Consider the following 17009-nt stretch of genomic DNA (forward strand, 5'->3'; position numbering starts at 1 on the left):
TAACATATTGCCTTGCAAAACGTTTAAGTGCATTTTACTTTCTTAAATTACTATGGCACTTTCACTAATTTTAATATAACGTTCACTTTTTTGCTGCTTCTTATAGTAATTATTATAAATAGATTCGACTTCTGCTTTAAACGCATTAGCCTTTTCGCTTATTGCTTTTCTTAAAGGCTCTGGTGTATGTGTAATAATCCAATCATAGCTATTTTTTACAGCAGTCTTTACAGGTTTAACAGCCCAATTAAATAACCTATTTATCCTAGTAGGTTTTTTAGCTGGTTCGGCCCTTGTATCCTCCCTCGCTTTTTCCCATACATCATTATCCCTTGCATCCTCCCTTGCATTTTCCCAAACATCATCATCCGAATCCTCATCGTTGCGTTTGCTCAGCCTCGCTATTAACTCAGCTTTTGTGAGCTTCGAATATCCGCACATACCCTGATCTTTTGCGGCTTTCTTCAACTCTTTTACAGTTTTGTTATTCATTTTATATATATTAAAAAATATTTAGGTCAATTCAATTTTTTTTATAAGCATGTGTTTTGCTTATAAAAACATGACCTCATACCTCATTCCATTTACCACTTGTCCGTTGTTTCTCTTTTTTATATTAGAACCAAGCGCTTTTATTGCTTGGTATTTTGAGTAATAGGTTGTTTCCTCTCCAGTTTCAATATCCGTTAATTTAACAATTACTTTAGGTGAAAACTGTATAGGTCTGCCTCGCGGTCTTTTTTCATTAGGTTCTGGTATAACAACATCTTCTCGTTTCCAATCTAGTCCGTTTTCCTTTGCAATCAACATTAACTCCATTATACTTTGATCAGTCGTAGCAGGAACGTCAATACTTTCTAGCATTTTAATTAATACTTTCTTTGTGTATTTCATTTTTTATATAGTAAAAAAATACTTAAGCCATTTTCATTTTATTTTCCTTAATACTCTACAGTCATTTTAGTTCCGTCAGAGTGAAAGTTAAGCATTTTATCTGAAATCACAACTGCGAACGTTTCCGTCCCATGTTGGCGCTGCATTATTGAATATTGCTTTTATTTGAATGTCTACAACTCCCGACTTTAGTCTTTCGCTTTGTTTACTAACATCAAACACCATAATTGGATACAGATCTTTGAAATCCATAGGTGTAATGTTACACTGCGTTATCAACGGATCCATTCCATAAAACTTTTCACCAAATCTAGATGCTTCATAATACACTCTGGCAAACTGTTGATTTGGGAATGACAAGTTGTAATCTACAGCTGGATAACGTTCTTGATTCATCATAATGTACATGTTTTTGAGATCGCAATGATCAAAAAGTGATGGATTTGCTTCTTGATTACCATCACGATCAGTTTGAAATCCTACTAAAATGTACCTCGGTTTTTCGGGTGATGTCTTAACACTTAGTCTCCAGCTGAACGTAGTAGACTCTGGAACTGTAATAGTGTCGCATTGTCTCGCTCTGAAACTAACGGGTAATGTTGCCTTCGCCTCAATTGTTTTGTACATCTGCATTCGCTCCATATCTGCAGGCATGATATGAGGCATAAACCATGACATTCTGTCAATTTTTACTTTACCAGCAGCATGAACTCCATCCGCTGTATGTGCTCTAAAGATTGCGTCATCGTCTGATTTTCTAACGAGGGTTAGCGTATGTTTAAAGCCATACACAATCTTGTCATAGTCATCACAAAATCCAAAAATGTGTTTCAGCGGGACAATGAATGAGAATGTTCCTTTAACGATTGGCTTTTGCATTAGGTGTAAATGTCGAGCAGCAAATCCTAGGTTGTTTGCAATAACAGCTGTTGCAGTGCTATCTTTAGCCCAAAGCTGATTGAGCCCTTGTGCTTTACAAAACTCATCAGGATACTTTAGCAATCCAATCATGGTTGTGGCCTGTCCCGGATGATACAAGGATTCTCCTTCTTGGTTTGAAAGCGATTACGTTATTTGTGAAAACAAATGCATAAGTCCGTTGTGTGTTATCACTACTGCGTCTGCGTTTGTGTATAGATCACCGTTGGCTTTAGTCAATCGACATTCAAATTGTAAGTATGATTCCGCAGGATGAGTAAAGAGGTCTTGCAACTCAATGTTGATACGTATTTCACCAGCTGAGTTTAAATTCGTACGAGATACAGGCTCATACTCGTGACACTCATATTTTTCTCTCGATTCGTCAACTGTTGCAGGTTCTGTCAAATTTAATATTTCGCTTGACATTGTTACTTTTTTATTAACGAAGAAAAAAGTTTTAAGCAAGACGAAGACCGGAGCCTGTGTTCAAACTTTTTACTAGATCTTGAATTGAGATTGCGGCGGCTCTCTTCACCCCGACGCCGGAACCCGCAAACCTATTGTAAATGTCCACTTCATTGGAACCCATATTAATTAGAGAAGCTAACGCGTCCCTCGATTCTTGCGTTAATTCTTGATTGGTAGGTGTTTTATATCCATCAATCAATGCCTTAGCTTTAGCTATGGCTACATCTTTTCCAACATCGATAGCTTTTAAACCAACTTCTTTTACAACCGATTTTCCGGCTGTGATAGCCTTTTTACCTAGTTCTGTTTTTGATGCGCTACTCACTTTCGATGCCACCGTTTTTGCGACATTTGCAGCAGTTTTAGCAGCCGTTGATCCTACTATTCGCTTAACGAAATTTGCAGCAGTGTCAAATATTCCAGCACCACCAATAACGTGTTTTTTATGTATCTTCGTTTAGTTGTAACAATCATTTTTTTAAATAAGCAACATTAAAGTTTTATAATATTCTTTATCTATTACCCCTTGTCTCAACAAATCATCTGCTAGGTCTATGATTTCATTTTTTACTCCAGTATTGCCCGCTTTATAACTTGCAACTCGTAATGAAAGCATGTTAACCAGTGTATTCGGATCAGAAGGCATTAACGCTATTCCTTCTCCTTTCTTCTCCGGAGTCCTTAAAGGAATTTTTGTTGTCTTTTTAGGCTTGACATACTTTTCGTATACAGGTTTTATGATGTTTTTATACTTCTCTCCTGAACTAGATTTAACCTTTCCCGTATCAGGATTTATGATTGCATTGGTGGATAGTAAAATTGTTTCGTAGGAGTCAATATCCTGAGAGGAATATATATTGGAATCGGGAGTTTTTGAGGTGATTAGTTCCCACAGTCCAGGAGTTCCCTCATATTTGGTGTTTCCTAAAATAATATCATCCCCTGATAGTGTTACCTTAGAATCACCTATATAAAAGGACCCGTTTTTATCATACAAACCAAATGTTTTATCGGTTTGTGTTTTGCTTGCCATTGATTTCAAAAATTCCGTTGCTATTGGACCAAGTTTTATTAAGCTTTCTTTCGGTCCTTTATCCTCTTCTGCTTGTATGCTCGGATAATGAGGGAACCTAACTGCATAAGGTGCTGTAGCTGTTAATGCTGCAGGTAGCGCATGGATAGCACTTGACGTGGCTTCTTTTAACTCTTTTTGAGAGTCGGTGATAGGTTTGTAGAGTTTAGTTAGTTCTCTTTGTAAACTTATATCTCCTATCTTTTCAGATAAAGAGTTTTGACGAATGTTATGCTTTGACTTTAGAAACTCCTTCACAAGAAAGTCTCTTTTTTGCGGATCTGTTATCTTTAAAAACGACATTTTTAAATAGAAATAATAATGTTTTTAGACGTGATTTTCAACGTGATTTTCAACGTGATTTAAAACGTGATTTTAAACGTGATTTCAACGTGACTTTAAACGTGATTTTAAACGTGATTTCAACGTGATTTAAAACGTGATTCGTAACGTCTTACGTCGTACGTCTTACGTCGTACGTCATACGTTGTTTGAGCGGTGTTCGTCTTTTTTTTATAAACGTCTCTTTCGATTTACTCAACATGTTTTGAAACGATAAAATTGCATCGTCACGTCCTTTCGCAATAAGAGACTGTTTTGTTTCCTCGTCTAAACCTACTCTTATTTTAGATCTTATTTCTTCTTTCATTTGATTAAATTTGTCTAGTTCACTTAGAATCAATGAGTATTCTTCATCAGAAATTCGATCGTCTGCTAACGCCTTTGATATAAGATCACTTATTGTGTTCAACTTTGCATCCGCAAGAGTTTTAATTTTTTCGTGTTTTTCAGCTTTCATTGATAGCTTTTTATTGGTTTGACTTCCAACGATAGACAATAGTCCTATACCTAAGGCAGCACCTTCCATTGCTATTGCAATTGGCGCTGCAATGATTGTATTCAATACCCCTATCCCTGTAGCACCTAACACCATTGAAAAAACAACAAAAACGTTGTCCACTCCTGCTATAACTCTCACTGCTCTGTGATACTTTTTAGACAAGTTAGCACGCTTGTCTCTTTCTGTGGCAATTTCTTTTTGAATTTCGTTAATCTTTTGAAGTCTGTATGACTGAGCAGTTCCTTCAACTCTTATCAGTTCAGGAGCCGATGGAAAAGCAGGTAAAGCTGGATATAGTTAATCGTCACTAGCATACGTACCGTATGCGTTACATTTAGAATCTTTATACTCCATTTTTATATTGACAAAAATATATTTTTAAAACGACTGATGTGTGACAAAGCATAAAGATTCGCCTTCAACAATATTAACTGCAACGTCTGAGTTGTTTTGAATTGTAACAATTATGTCGTCAACAGATTCAGCAATAATTCCATCTTGTAAACTACATTTCTTTTCCTTTAAACTTTGTTTGAGCGATACCGAACAAACACCTTGAAATAACCGTAAACCTATTTTTAATTCAATAGTAAGTGCTGCTTTCGGTTTAATAGTAAGCGATTGCTGCGTTAAAATACTCCATTTACCATACAGTTGTTCTGCAGGATGCGCAAGATTCTCGTGTGGCATCCATTTAACTGACGCTGGTGGTGGTTGTTTATACTTGTGGATAAACTTGTGAATTGGCATACTAGATCTTTGCATTTTTATATATGTAAATATAAATATTTATATTTACAACAGCATTCCTAGTATTGGAATACTGCTAAATGGTGAATTAGGTCCTAGTAGCAATCCTGATCCGGTTTTCATGTACAACCCTTTTCCGGTTTTCATGTATAATCCCTCTCCTAACGAACTACCTTTCCTCCACGGAGCTAAATACAATCCTTTACCTGCTTGTGTTACTTTACAACCGCTTCCGTTTTTCTTAAAATACAAAACACCCGATCCACTAATTTTGTCGACAACTTTACTACCGGCTGCGGCTCCTACGCCGGTTAGCAAACCGGTTGCAAGCCCTGGTAAAACGCTTGACATAAGAAACTTACCCGCGGTAGCCAACATCGGCAAAATAGCTCCAATAAATCCACCTTCAACTTTTGCGTTGTGTTCTATTTGTGTTTTTGACATTTTAATCGTCACTCCTTTACCACTTTGGCACGCTTTTGTCATTTTGTTAATCTGTGCTTGAGTGAGGGCTAGCACGTGTTCTCCAGATAAATCCTCGTGTGATAGGCGAATAGACACGGATTGAATAGCTTTTTTGATCTTTTCTCTCTGACCTTCGCTTATATTAACTTTTATATTTACGAAACGACTCATTTTATATATGATTAAAAAAAACTTTTTAGTTTAAACTTCTCGTATGTGGAACCTCATAGAAAGTTCTTCACCGCGCAAATTTATAAGTTGACCGGTTTGATCAGTAAGTTTTGTTTCCATTGACGAAATTGTGCTTATAGTGATAGGTAAATAAATTAAATTAACTGGAACTTCAATAATTTTATAGCCGGGTCCAACTGATGGAAAAAAACTGTATATAATGTTTTCAGTTACACCATTCGAATATGATGAACCAATTATATTACTAGTTACTTTCAAGCTATTGACACTTATTATTTCAACAATGTTTTCTGATTCATTGTACCCTGATGAGTATACTTTTGCATTAAACCCCAATACCGTTCTGACAGAGTTTGGCGTTGTAAAGTCTATTTTATACTTTGCTTTAATCTCTAGAACAGACCTGAGCGTGCTGTTGTTTGGCTCTAGTGTTATGCCGTACTTATCAAATTTAGAGTTGTAGTGGCCATTATCTCTCATTATTCGTTGTATGTATTCGTTTATGTCCTCAAGTTCGTATGAGCCCTCGGGAATATTTATATCATACCAATCATCTCCGTTGTTAGGGCTATAGCGAAAGTTATTTTTTGAAGAGTCTATATTTGGAAATGAATAGTATGTTTCTAAATTAACTAGCGCCATTTCATACTTTTTGTTTTTATCTAGTTGTATGAGTGGTCTAAATTTAGTCTCAATGCAAGTGCTTTTCTCACTCAACAAGATGTAAAACGAAGATTTTGGCTCCGTATTTTTAGCAGCTGTTTCCGTATTATTTGCAATTCTTTCTAATAGCGTTGTTTCCATTTTTATATGAGTATTATTTTTTTTACACTGATTCGGACATATAAAAGCAGTCAAATCCCGATCTATACTTACCGTTATTTTTTTTACTAGTAAGATCTATTACAGCAAATCCATGAGGACGGTCCCAGGCTACTTTCTAAATTCTTCTTTTGACATATCAGTTGAAACGTCATCGTTGTAGATGTTATTAATATTTTTCATGTCTTGTGGAAATAAACAAATAAAGTTTGCATTTTCACGTTTAGTTTGTCTCGGAAGTTTAAAGTAGTTTTGTGCAAGATAAAAGCAGTCTACATTGCTGGGCCGTCCTCTTATGTAATAAGTTTCACATTTGTTTTGTTTTTCCAACTGAAGGTCTTCAAAAATCATTAGATTTTGTTTAGAGCTTCACAAGTCTCTAGGATCAGGTACATCATCAGACGTTTCAAAAAAATTACATTCAATATCAGCTGGTTTATCTAAAATTTTAGCCATTTCTTCAACTAAAAGAGCTGGTGAAACGTCATTCTCCATTATATAGTCTTGCTCGTTAAACAATTTTATAATCTCTTCTTTAGGTAGCTTTTCTTCAAATGCTTTCTTAATAATTCTGTACTCCGGCTGAAAAAGCGACTTGCCAAAAACTTGCAAGTTGTTGTAGTCTAACCAGCCTGGTTGAAGTAAAAGGTTTAACAATAGTATAGTTTTTCCACATCCGCTTTTACCAATAATAAGATCTCGTATTGATCTCGATAAAAGTCTACTGTTGTATCTTTTTGTATTTACGTCATTCCACGAAAGATCTTTAAATTCCATTTTAAATATAAATTATTTTTTCATTAAAAAATGTATTGTGTAAAGTGCAAAAGCAAAACTGAAACAGTTTATGTATAAAATGTTGTCAGTAAGAACAATAAATCAATGCTTCGCGGAAAGTGCTCCGTTTGCGGTTGTGTTAAAACACAGTTTGTAAAAATGCATACTAAAACTGGCGGAGACTTGGTTTCGACGTTGAATAAGGTGACGAGTAAAGTCAAGCTTCCGTGGGCTAAATTTTCCGGTGAAATGCATATTCCAGGAATGAACTTTGCAGGACCTGGAACTAATTTAAACGAGAGATTAACTTCAACTGGCGCATATAAAGACTGAAGTAAACCAGTTGATCGAGTTGATAATGCCGCATACCTTCATGATTTAGCTTACCAACACTTTCCAGGTACAGCAGGTAGAAACGTAGCTGATCAAATTATGCTTGAACAAATGGATGCTATTAAAGACCCAACACTCCGTGAAAGAATTGAGCGTAGTATAATAAAGCCGATAATATCTACCAAGGCAAAGTTTGGGTTGGGTTATAATGGGAAAAAAAAGTCGTGGCTAAAGAAATAAAATGGTCTGATCAGCTCGCAGAAGTCGAACTGCATAGACCCGTTGTAAAACGTTTTAGAAAAAGAATAGTCGTTGCCCATGGCATTGATAACATATGGGCTGCGGATTTAGTTGACATGCAAGCTTTTGCTAAGTTTAATAATGGTGTAAAATACTTGCTAACAGTTATTGATGTATTTTCAAAATATGGATGGATTGTTCCATTAAAGAGTAAAACCGGAGTTGAGGTTGCTGAAGCAATTTACAAAATATTTAAAAACAGACAACCTCAAAAGTTGTGGGTCGATAAAGGAAAGGAGTTCTACAATAAAAACGTTATGGCGTTGGGAGTCGAGTTGTATTCCACAGAAAACGAAGAGAAAAGTTCCGTGGTAGAGCGGTGGAACAGAACAATGAAGGAAAAAATGTTCAAATACTTTTCAACCAACTCTACCAAAAAATATGTTGATGTCTCAGATGAAATGGTCAATGACTATAACAACACAAAGCATTCTTCAATCAAAATGACACCTGATGATGCTAGTGATAAAAAAAATGAAAGTGTTGTTTGGGTAAATTTGTACTCCAAACACCCACAAAAGTACGGTAAGCCAATATTTGAAGTCGGCGATAAGGTAAGAATAACTAAGAAAAAGGGAATATTTGAAAAAGGATATACACCGAGATGGACTGAGGAGGTGTTTACAGTGTCACAAGTTCAATATACAGATCCGCCAACGTATAAAATCACTGATTACAATGATGAGGAAATACAGGGTACGTTTTATGAACAAGAACTTCAAAAAACAAGTCAAGAAGTATATAGAATAGAAAAAATTAATTAGAAAACGCGGGGACAAGTCGTTAGTCAAGTATCTGGATATCCCGAATCGTTTAATTCATGGGTTGACAATAAAAGCCTAATAGATTTATAATAGTCATTTTCATACCCAAGTGAGGGTTTGGAAATGGACCTTAATCCTTTTTAAAATCAAGTACAGGATGATTTTTATAGAGACAACTGTTTTTCTTAGATTTTAAACGTATAGCTTTTCGAGTATTCATTCTTTTTTGATCATGTTGAAATTTTTGTAAAACTTTATTTAAATGCTCATTTGGTGGTGGCGGATTTTCAATTTGCTGAATACGCCGTTGAATCAATTCTTGTACCGTTTGGTCATCCATTTTATATAGTAAAAAAAATTCTTAAGTCATTTTCATTTTTTTGTAAAAATCACGAATAATGGTAGTGGTCAAAAGTCCTCGAGCCGCCGCGTTTGCGAATGGGATGCCGCCCCGAGCTTGACTTTTCGGAAATATGTAATATCTTATATATAGAGAATTTCCTGGGGGATATATAATATCTTGAAAAAGATATTATACATTTATATATAGAATTTCCTGGGGGATATATAATATCTTGAAAAAGATATTATACATTTATATATAGAATTTCCTGGGACACGGATGGGAAACGGTTCTGTCCTAGAAGCCTAGTTTTACTACTACTAACGTGGTAATATTATTTAAGTACCTTTGTACGCATCTGCACCATTCACATACATGTATAACATGTATACATGCCATGTAAAACTAGTGCTTTAATAATAGCGCGAAATCATTGCTGATAGAGTCAAGTTCCACGCATGGAAATCGTGAATGTTGAAACAGACCAGGTGCCGTAACTAAATATAGACGTGCAACTCAGAACTTGTAGTATTTTAGTCTTAAGAATAAAAAAAAACTACATCGGAATTAATGCACACGATGAGAAAATATTGACCCATCGAAACTATATAAAAGAACACGTGAATTTACGATTAATAAATCAAATTGAAGTCACTCATCGTTTAAACCAATTATGAACAGTTCTTGATGCTCGCACATCGTGTCATCTGATTTTCGAATGTTCCGTGGGAATAATCCCATCCAAAAAATTACTTTGCATTTACAGTATGCACTTGCGTTAAACGGCGGACGTTTGTGTTTATAAAATTCTTAAACACAGAAGCGTCAATACATATTTTGGTTTTTAACGTTTAAATCGCAATAAAACTGGATTATGGGGTAATGGATAGAGTTGGCAGTGTTTTTTTTTCACTTATAGGGGAATGGTGGCAGGGCCCGTCCAAAGGGGAAAAACTGCGTCGTTTTTAGGAAAAGGGGAAAATTAAAAATTCACTGGTTTATATGTAATATTATTTATTATATTAATACACATGTTTGTATGAATATAATATTCACAGCTGAATGTCTTTGTCCTTTTTCTTAAAATTAAAATATATATATCAATGATTTTTCAACATTTAAGTTTCAGACAGTTCAGCCTTCATGCACTGTCTCAGTTTTCTTAGCCATTTTGAGTCTAATTGGGATCTTTCAAATCGATAAAATGGCAATTGTGAGCATTTTTTATCAATAAAATGGACCAATTTGCCTTTTATTTGGAATGATTTTATCAACAAAAATTGACACAATATAGATACATCAGGCCTTTTCTTTGCCATTTTTGGGAGAAAAATGCAATTAATGTGAAAAGTCCACAGATTTGGGAAAAACTATTTAATACAACTCTTTATAATAATTCAAAATAATATAAATTATAGCTATATACTTTTTTAGTTGTTTATGACATAAATTTGAGATATATTTATCATGATTATGAGACAGTTCTTTCAACAAAAAACAAAAAAAAATAATTTTTAACTTCTGGAGGGGATTTTTTTACAAAATGGGGGAAAAATATATACTCTTTTTTGAGGGGAATGGGGCCGAATATCGGCCCCTAAATTGCCATAAAGAAAACACTGGTTGGAATATGTATGTATCCAGCGATGAACAAAAACGGTAGGGTTTACTAAAATATTCATTGAAATAAAATTGGAACTTCCAATTGTATCATTTTGGACGTCCACAATTTAAGTATTGGAAGTCAGGACTTCCAACTTTTGAAAGCTAGTGAAGATCTAGGGGTGCGTGTATACTTAAAAAAGTGCGAGTTGACCAAAAACACGTTCCAGTTGACAAAAAATGCGAGTTGACTTTGGTTGGAGTTGGCCGGCACCCCAACAGACATGTGATTTAAAGAATTCTCGAAATTCCATGGAAATGAAATAAAATAATACGTGTATAAGATGAACACGAGTTAAATACTAGCTGTCAAAATAGGCTGTTAAACTTCCTTAAATCAATAAAGTATAACCTGAGCATTTTACGGGTCGTAATTAGCCCCATTTCAGTCAGCCCAAATACTGTGTATTTTTTCCAAACAAATACATTTTTCCCTCGAAATAGATCAGAATTTTTAGTACATTGCAGTAAAACAAATAATTAAATACTATAAAAAAAATATTCCTTGTGTTTATTTCAACAAGGATATATATTTAAATTAACTCGAAAGCAATTCAAACATATTCTTAATTCACTCCGTCAAGGTATTCTGCATAAAATTTCTTCATGGAAGGGTCCCCATAAGTAAGAATCTGCTCTTGACATATGCATGACCCATATGTTTGGAGGTCAGAGTGATTTTGTCCCAGTTCAAGCTGTGAGGTTATAAATTATTTGTAGCACAAGGTCATTGAAATTGTTTGCTTGTGTTTAAGTAAGCTCCATATACCATCAGGTAAACATTAAAAAGAAAATAATTGTTCATTTGTTACCTGTAAAATCCAAATTGATAAATATATGGTTCCTAATACAAATTTATCCACAACTAAACTGTTGGTCTTCTTCATCTTTCAGATCAGTGCAATGGCAAAGCGTGCTCGTCTGCTTGGGGATGGCAAGAGTTACCAGATGGGCAACTCAGATATGTACGGGAAGCAGCTCATGGAACAGCTGCATGGTCAGATGATGAACCAGTCTGACTACTGTGATGTCATAGTGACCTGTGGGGAAACGGTAGGTCATGGCTAGATGATGAACCAGACTGACTTCTGTGACGTGCTGTGATATGGTTAGTCATGGCCAGATGCTGAATCAGTCTGACTACTGTGACATACTGCGATTATGGTAGGTCATGGCAAGATGCTGAACCTGAACCAGTCTGACTACTGTGACATGCTGTGATAAAGTAGGTCGTGGCCTGGTGCTGAACCAGTCTGACAACTGTTGCATGCTTTGATACGGTAGGTCATGGCCAGATGCTGAACCAGTCTTGACGACCGGTACTGTTACATGCTATGATGCAGTAGGTCATGGCTAGATGCTGAAGCAGTCTGACTACTGTGGCATTCTGTGATAAGGAAGGTCATGACTAGATGCTGAACCAGTCTGACTACTGTGACATGCTGTGATAAAGTAGGTTTTGGCCAGATTTTGAACTTGCTGACTGTTGTTGCATGCTGTGATACGGTAGGTCATGGCTCGATGCTGAAACAGTCTGACGACTGTGACAAGCTGTGATATGGTAACTCATGGCCAGATGCTGAGCCATTCTGATTACTGTGGCATGCTGTGATACGGTAGGTCACAGGGGTCTCACTATTCTAGGATTTTAAACAAAGAGTCATTGAACTCCTTACTTGGGAAAAGTCCAAAAGGTGCCCAATTGAATATTTCACACGTCTTCATATTTTCAGCCAAAGATCCACTTAAATAAAGGATTTATATAATAATACATATTATAATTGCTTGTTCATTATTAAAAAATACAAAATGTTCATTATCATATTATTTCTATTATAATTCTTTCTTATCATATTCTTTCTATTATTACTTAAATAAAATATCATGTAGAAACAATACTATAGCCAAGCAATAAAAGTCCCCTACCTACGCAGGATCCACCATTTTCAGCAATATTTGTAGTGTATTTGTTGCCAAAGCAACCAGCATTCCTGACGTAGGAACAAAATGAAATGACATGCATAATCTCCATATTGCCATCTATTCATGATTCATGTTTTAGGAAAAAATATGAAGAACTTTTAAAGTTATCGCAGGATCCACCATTTTCAGCAATATTTCTAGTCTGTTTGTTGCCATAGCAACCAGCATTCTTTACGGAACAAAATAAAATAACGTGCATAATCTACATATTGCCATCTGTCTATGATTTAAGTTTCATGAAAAAATATGAAGAACTGTTATAGTTATCGCAGGATCCAGAAAAGTTTGACAGACAGACACACAGAGCGCAAACCATAAGTCCCTCTCCGGTTTCACTCGTAGGGGACTAAAAAAAAACAAACAAAATAAACAACTCTGTTACGGCAGTGTGTATTTAAGTGCTTAATATATTTACATACACACCTCACATATATGCATTTACCTTTTTTCAAAAAAACAAACATTACAATTGCATTGCTTTTATATTTCCATTTAATATAAAGAAGTGAAACTCCAGCTGCTGGAGCAGTATTGAAATCTCATAATGTACAATTAGTTGGTTCTTTATTTAAGGCATTGGTCAATTGCCAAAACAGTACAAAACAGCACAATACAAAACAACATAAACACATATAAGAATAAAGCTGGGGTCACCGCCCTGGAACGGTCAATGCAAAGCATTGGGGGTTTAAACCGGTTTAAGAGTGCTCAACCTCAAACTTGGCCAAGCAATATTCATGATACATTTAAGTGTAAATAAAATTTAACCTCATAGCATTGCAACTCAAATTAAACAATAATAAAATGGAATTAAAACGCATTCAATTTAATTACCATTTAATTACTCAATGGTAGGAAATAAACAAGAGCAACAGAGTTACAACTTTTTGAGGAACGATGAAATGAAACTACGAACAACAATAAAATAAAACAACAATAAAACCAGTTAAATACACAAGTCTTTGACTATCACAACAGTGTGACCTATGAGATGAATTAACTATGCCTAAATAAACTTCAAGCTTGGAATGCTGTTGGCAGGCATCAAACTTGTTTGTTGTGAATGCCCAGATGTGGCCAGTTTCTAGGAAGTGAACACTGTAAATTTGTTACACATCAGCAAGTGACCACTTCAGTTGGCATTAATACATAACTAGAAGCATGTACATACTGTCAGATACACCATTACTGCGTTAGTTCCATAGCGGATTGGATGTGAGAGAACTTTCCTGACATTTTAATTGATTGGATTAATTGTAATTTAAAGGGTTCTTTTCACGTTTTGGGAAAATTGACAAAATTGAAAAAAGTTGTTTCAGATTTGCAAATTGTCGTTTTAGTTATAATATTTGTGAGGTAACAGTAAAACTGAACATTTACCATGCTCTAAAATAACAATTATATGCATCTTGTGACTATTTAAAAACACGTAAATTATAAAGCGTTGCAACACGAAACGAATTAATAATTTGGAGAGTTCTGTTGATTTCGTTATATTCTGTGAAACTACGAGGATTGCTTATATAAAGTATAAAATACATTAGGCATTGTATCCGGAAGGATGGCCGAGTTGTCTAAGTGGGTACTACTATTACTTCAGGTCTCCAGGGGTCTATGGTTCGAGCCCTGCTGAGGGTTACCTTTTTTTCTTTTTATAATTTTATTCTTGAATTTTAACTTAAGCTTATTATATCTAATGTTTACATTTATCAATATAAACCATTTTATGAAAAACTTCAAAACATGCCAAAATCTGTGAAAAGGCCCCTTTAAACAGATGTGAGCAAATATATTGTGCGTAATGGGGACTCAATTAGTTTACGATAAGAATCATTTGTCAAATGTATGCGTACACAAAAGCGTTTCCAAGAGCCCTGTGTCATGGCTAGATTCTGTACCAGTCCTACTACTGTGACATGTTGTGATATGGTAGGTCATGGCCAGATGCTGAACTAGTCTGACTACCGTGACATGCTGTGATACGGTAGGTCATGGCCAGATGCTGAACTAGTATGACTACGGTGACATGCTGTGATACGGTAGGTTATGGCCAGAATGCTTAACCAGTCTGACTACTGTTTCATGCTGTTCTAAAGTAGGTCGTGGCCAGATGCTGAACCAGTCTGACTACGGTGACATGATGTGATACGGTAGGTCATGGCTAGATTCTGAACCAGTCAGAAATATTCATATTAAATATATATGTGACATTAAGTTTATCAACAATTATCATACTGTTAGTCCTTCAGCCAAGTACCCAAAATTAAGGTGGGGTGTACCAGTAAGGGGGGCAAAACTACACCTATATATCTTGGAAGATGCATGCCAGTAGCATATGAAAATGGTTGATAACAGTCTGGTACTGGCAGCTTTTGATATTATTTTCTCCTTTGAAGATGGGGCCTCAATCAGCTTAATTTTAATCAATTGTCTGGGAGAAATTGAACCGAAGTAGGGTCAATACACACTTTGACCCCCCAAAAATTGCTACAAAACGTATTTTAACTTATCCTGGTAGGGTAGAAGGTCCTTAAAAACATATTAAAAGTTTACCACAATCGGACCTCCGAAAAGTTTTTTTTTTTAAGATGGCTGCCAAGATGGCCGCCAAGACATATTAATGATCATAACTATGTACCTATCAAATCAAATTTGATGAATTTGATGTATATACCTAGATTTCAAGGGGCAAAGAACACATAATGATCATCAGACATTGTTTAAGTTGAATTTAGTACACACAAATTCAACATGTGTCGAAAATGGCCGCCAAGATGGCCGCCAAAACCTATTTATGGTCATAACTATGTAACTATCAACTTAAATTTGATGAATTTGGTGTCTATACCCAGGTTTCAGGTGGCAAAGAACACATAAATATCATCAGACAAAGTGTAAGTTAATTATGTTACACATAAATTTAACATGGCGTCCTAAATGGCCGCCAAGATGGCCGCAAAGATGGTCGCTAAAACCTATAAAATTATCATAACTATGTTACTATCCACTCAAATTTGACGATTTTGGTGTCTATACCTAGGTAACAGGGGGAAAATAACACAATAAGATCATCTGACATTGTTTAAGTTTATTATATTACACACAAATCCAACACAGCGTCCAAAACGGCCGCCAAGATGGCCGCCAAAACATATTTATGATTATAAAATATAACTATGTAACTATCCACTCAAATTTGAAGAATTTGGTAAATATACCCAGGTTTCAGAGAGCAAACAACACATTAATATCACATTTATATCATCAGACAAAATATAAGCTAATTATGATACACAGACATTCAACACGGCGTCCAAAATGGCCATCGACGCAATACAAAGGACCACACGTTCATAACACGTTCATAACTTGGTACTCAAGGTAGATTTCAAGGGGCAAAGAACACATAATGATCATCAGACATTGTTTAAGTTGAATTTAGTACACACAAATTCAACATGTGTCGAAAATGGCCGCCAAGATGGCCGCCAAAACCTATTTATGGTCATAACTATGTAACTATCAACTTAAATTTGATGAATTTGGTGTCTATACCCAGGTTTCAGGTGGCAAAGAACACATAAATATCATCAGACAAAGTGTAAGTTAATTATGTTACACATAAATTTAACATGGCGTCCTAAATGGCCGCCAAGATGGCCGCAAAGATGGTCGCTAAAACCTATAAAATTATCATAACTATGTTACTATCCACTCAAATTTGACGATTTTGGTGTCTATACCTAGGTAACAGGGGGAAAATAACACAATAAGATCATCTGACATTGTTTAAGTTTATTATATTACACACAAATCCAACACAGCGTCCAAAACGGCCGCCAAGATGGCCGCCAAAACATATTTATGATTATAAAATATAACTATGTAACTATCCACTCAAATTTGAAGAATTTGGTAAATATACCCAGGTTTCAGAGAGCAAACAACACATTAATATCACATTTATATCATCAGACAAAATATAAGCTAATTATGATACACAGACATTCAACACGGCGTCCAAAATGGCCATCGACGCAATACAAAGGACCACACGTTCATAACTTGGTACTCAAACGTTATGGTTGTTATGTAAAATGCCATAGTTTAGGAGACAAGAAACACTTAAATAGAATTGAGGTTATCACAAAGGAGTTGAATAATCATTAAATCCAATTTTCTATATTTGGAAGAGAGAATGAACCAGCACATGACTTCATGATAGGATCAGGTTTTTCTAACTTCTGTAGACTTGATTTTTTACCGTTGCTGAAAATCATTGAAGATTAATTACAGCCTGAATAAGCACGAGTTCTTTCAAAAGGTTAATATACACTTTGCGTTCCTTTAAATATTTATTTACATAAAAGCGGAAGAAGGTGGTCTTATTGTCCCTTTCGGAGTAATGCAGGATCAAGATGA

The 17009-nt window shown here is 35.4% G+C and overlaps 1 protein-coding gene across 5 annotated transcripts in view; it reads left to right on the forward strand.

The window, feature by feature from the left end:
- Positions 1-17009, forward strand: part of LOC127871298 (calicin-like) — a 205060-nt gene that overhangs the window by 21543 nt on the left and 166508 nt on the right. For 2 of the 5 annotated variants that reach the window (XM_052414070.1, XM_052414072.1), the window contains exon 1: positions 11503-11657. The exons of the other annotated variants lie outside the window; for them this stretch is intronic. In XM_052414070.1, coding sequence (XP_052270030.1) covers positions 11508-11657 — 150 coding nt within the window. In that variant the 5' untranslated portion in view covers positions 11503-11507. Of the gene's footprint in view, positions 1-11502; positions 11658-17009 lie in introns of those variants that run through there. 5 annotated transcript variants of the gene reach the window in all.

This window comes from Dreissena polymorpha, chromosome 3, assembly GCF_020536995.1.
Source record: "Dreissena polymorpha isolate Duluth1 chromosome 3, UMN_Dpol_1.0, whole genome shotgun sequence".
NCBI lineage: Eukaryota > Metazoa > Mollusca > Bivalvia > Myida > Dreissenidae > Dreissena > Dreissena polymorpha.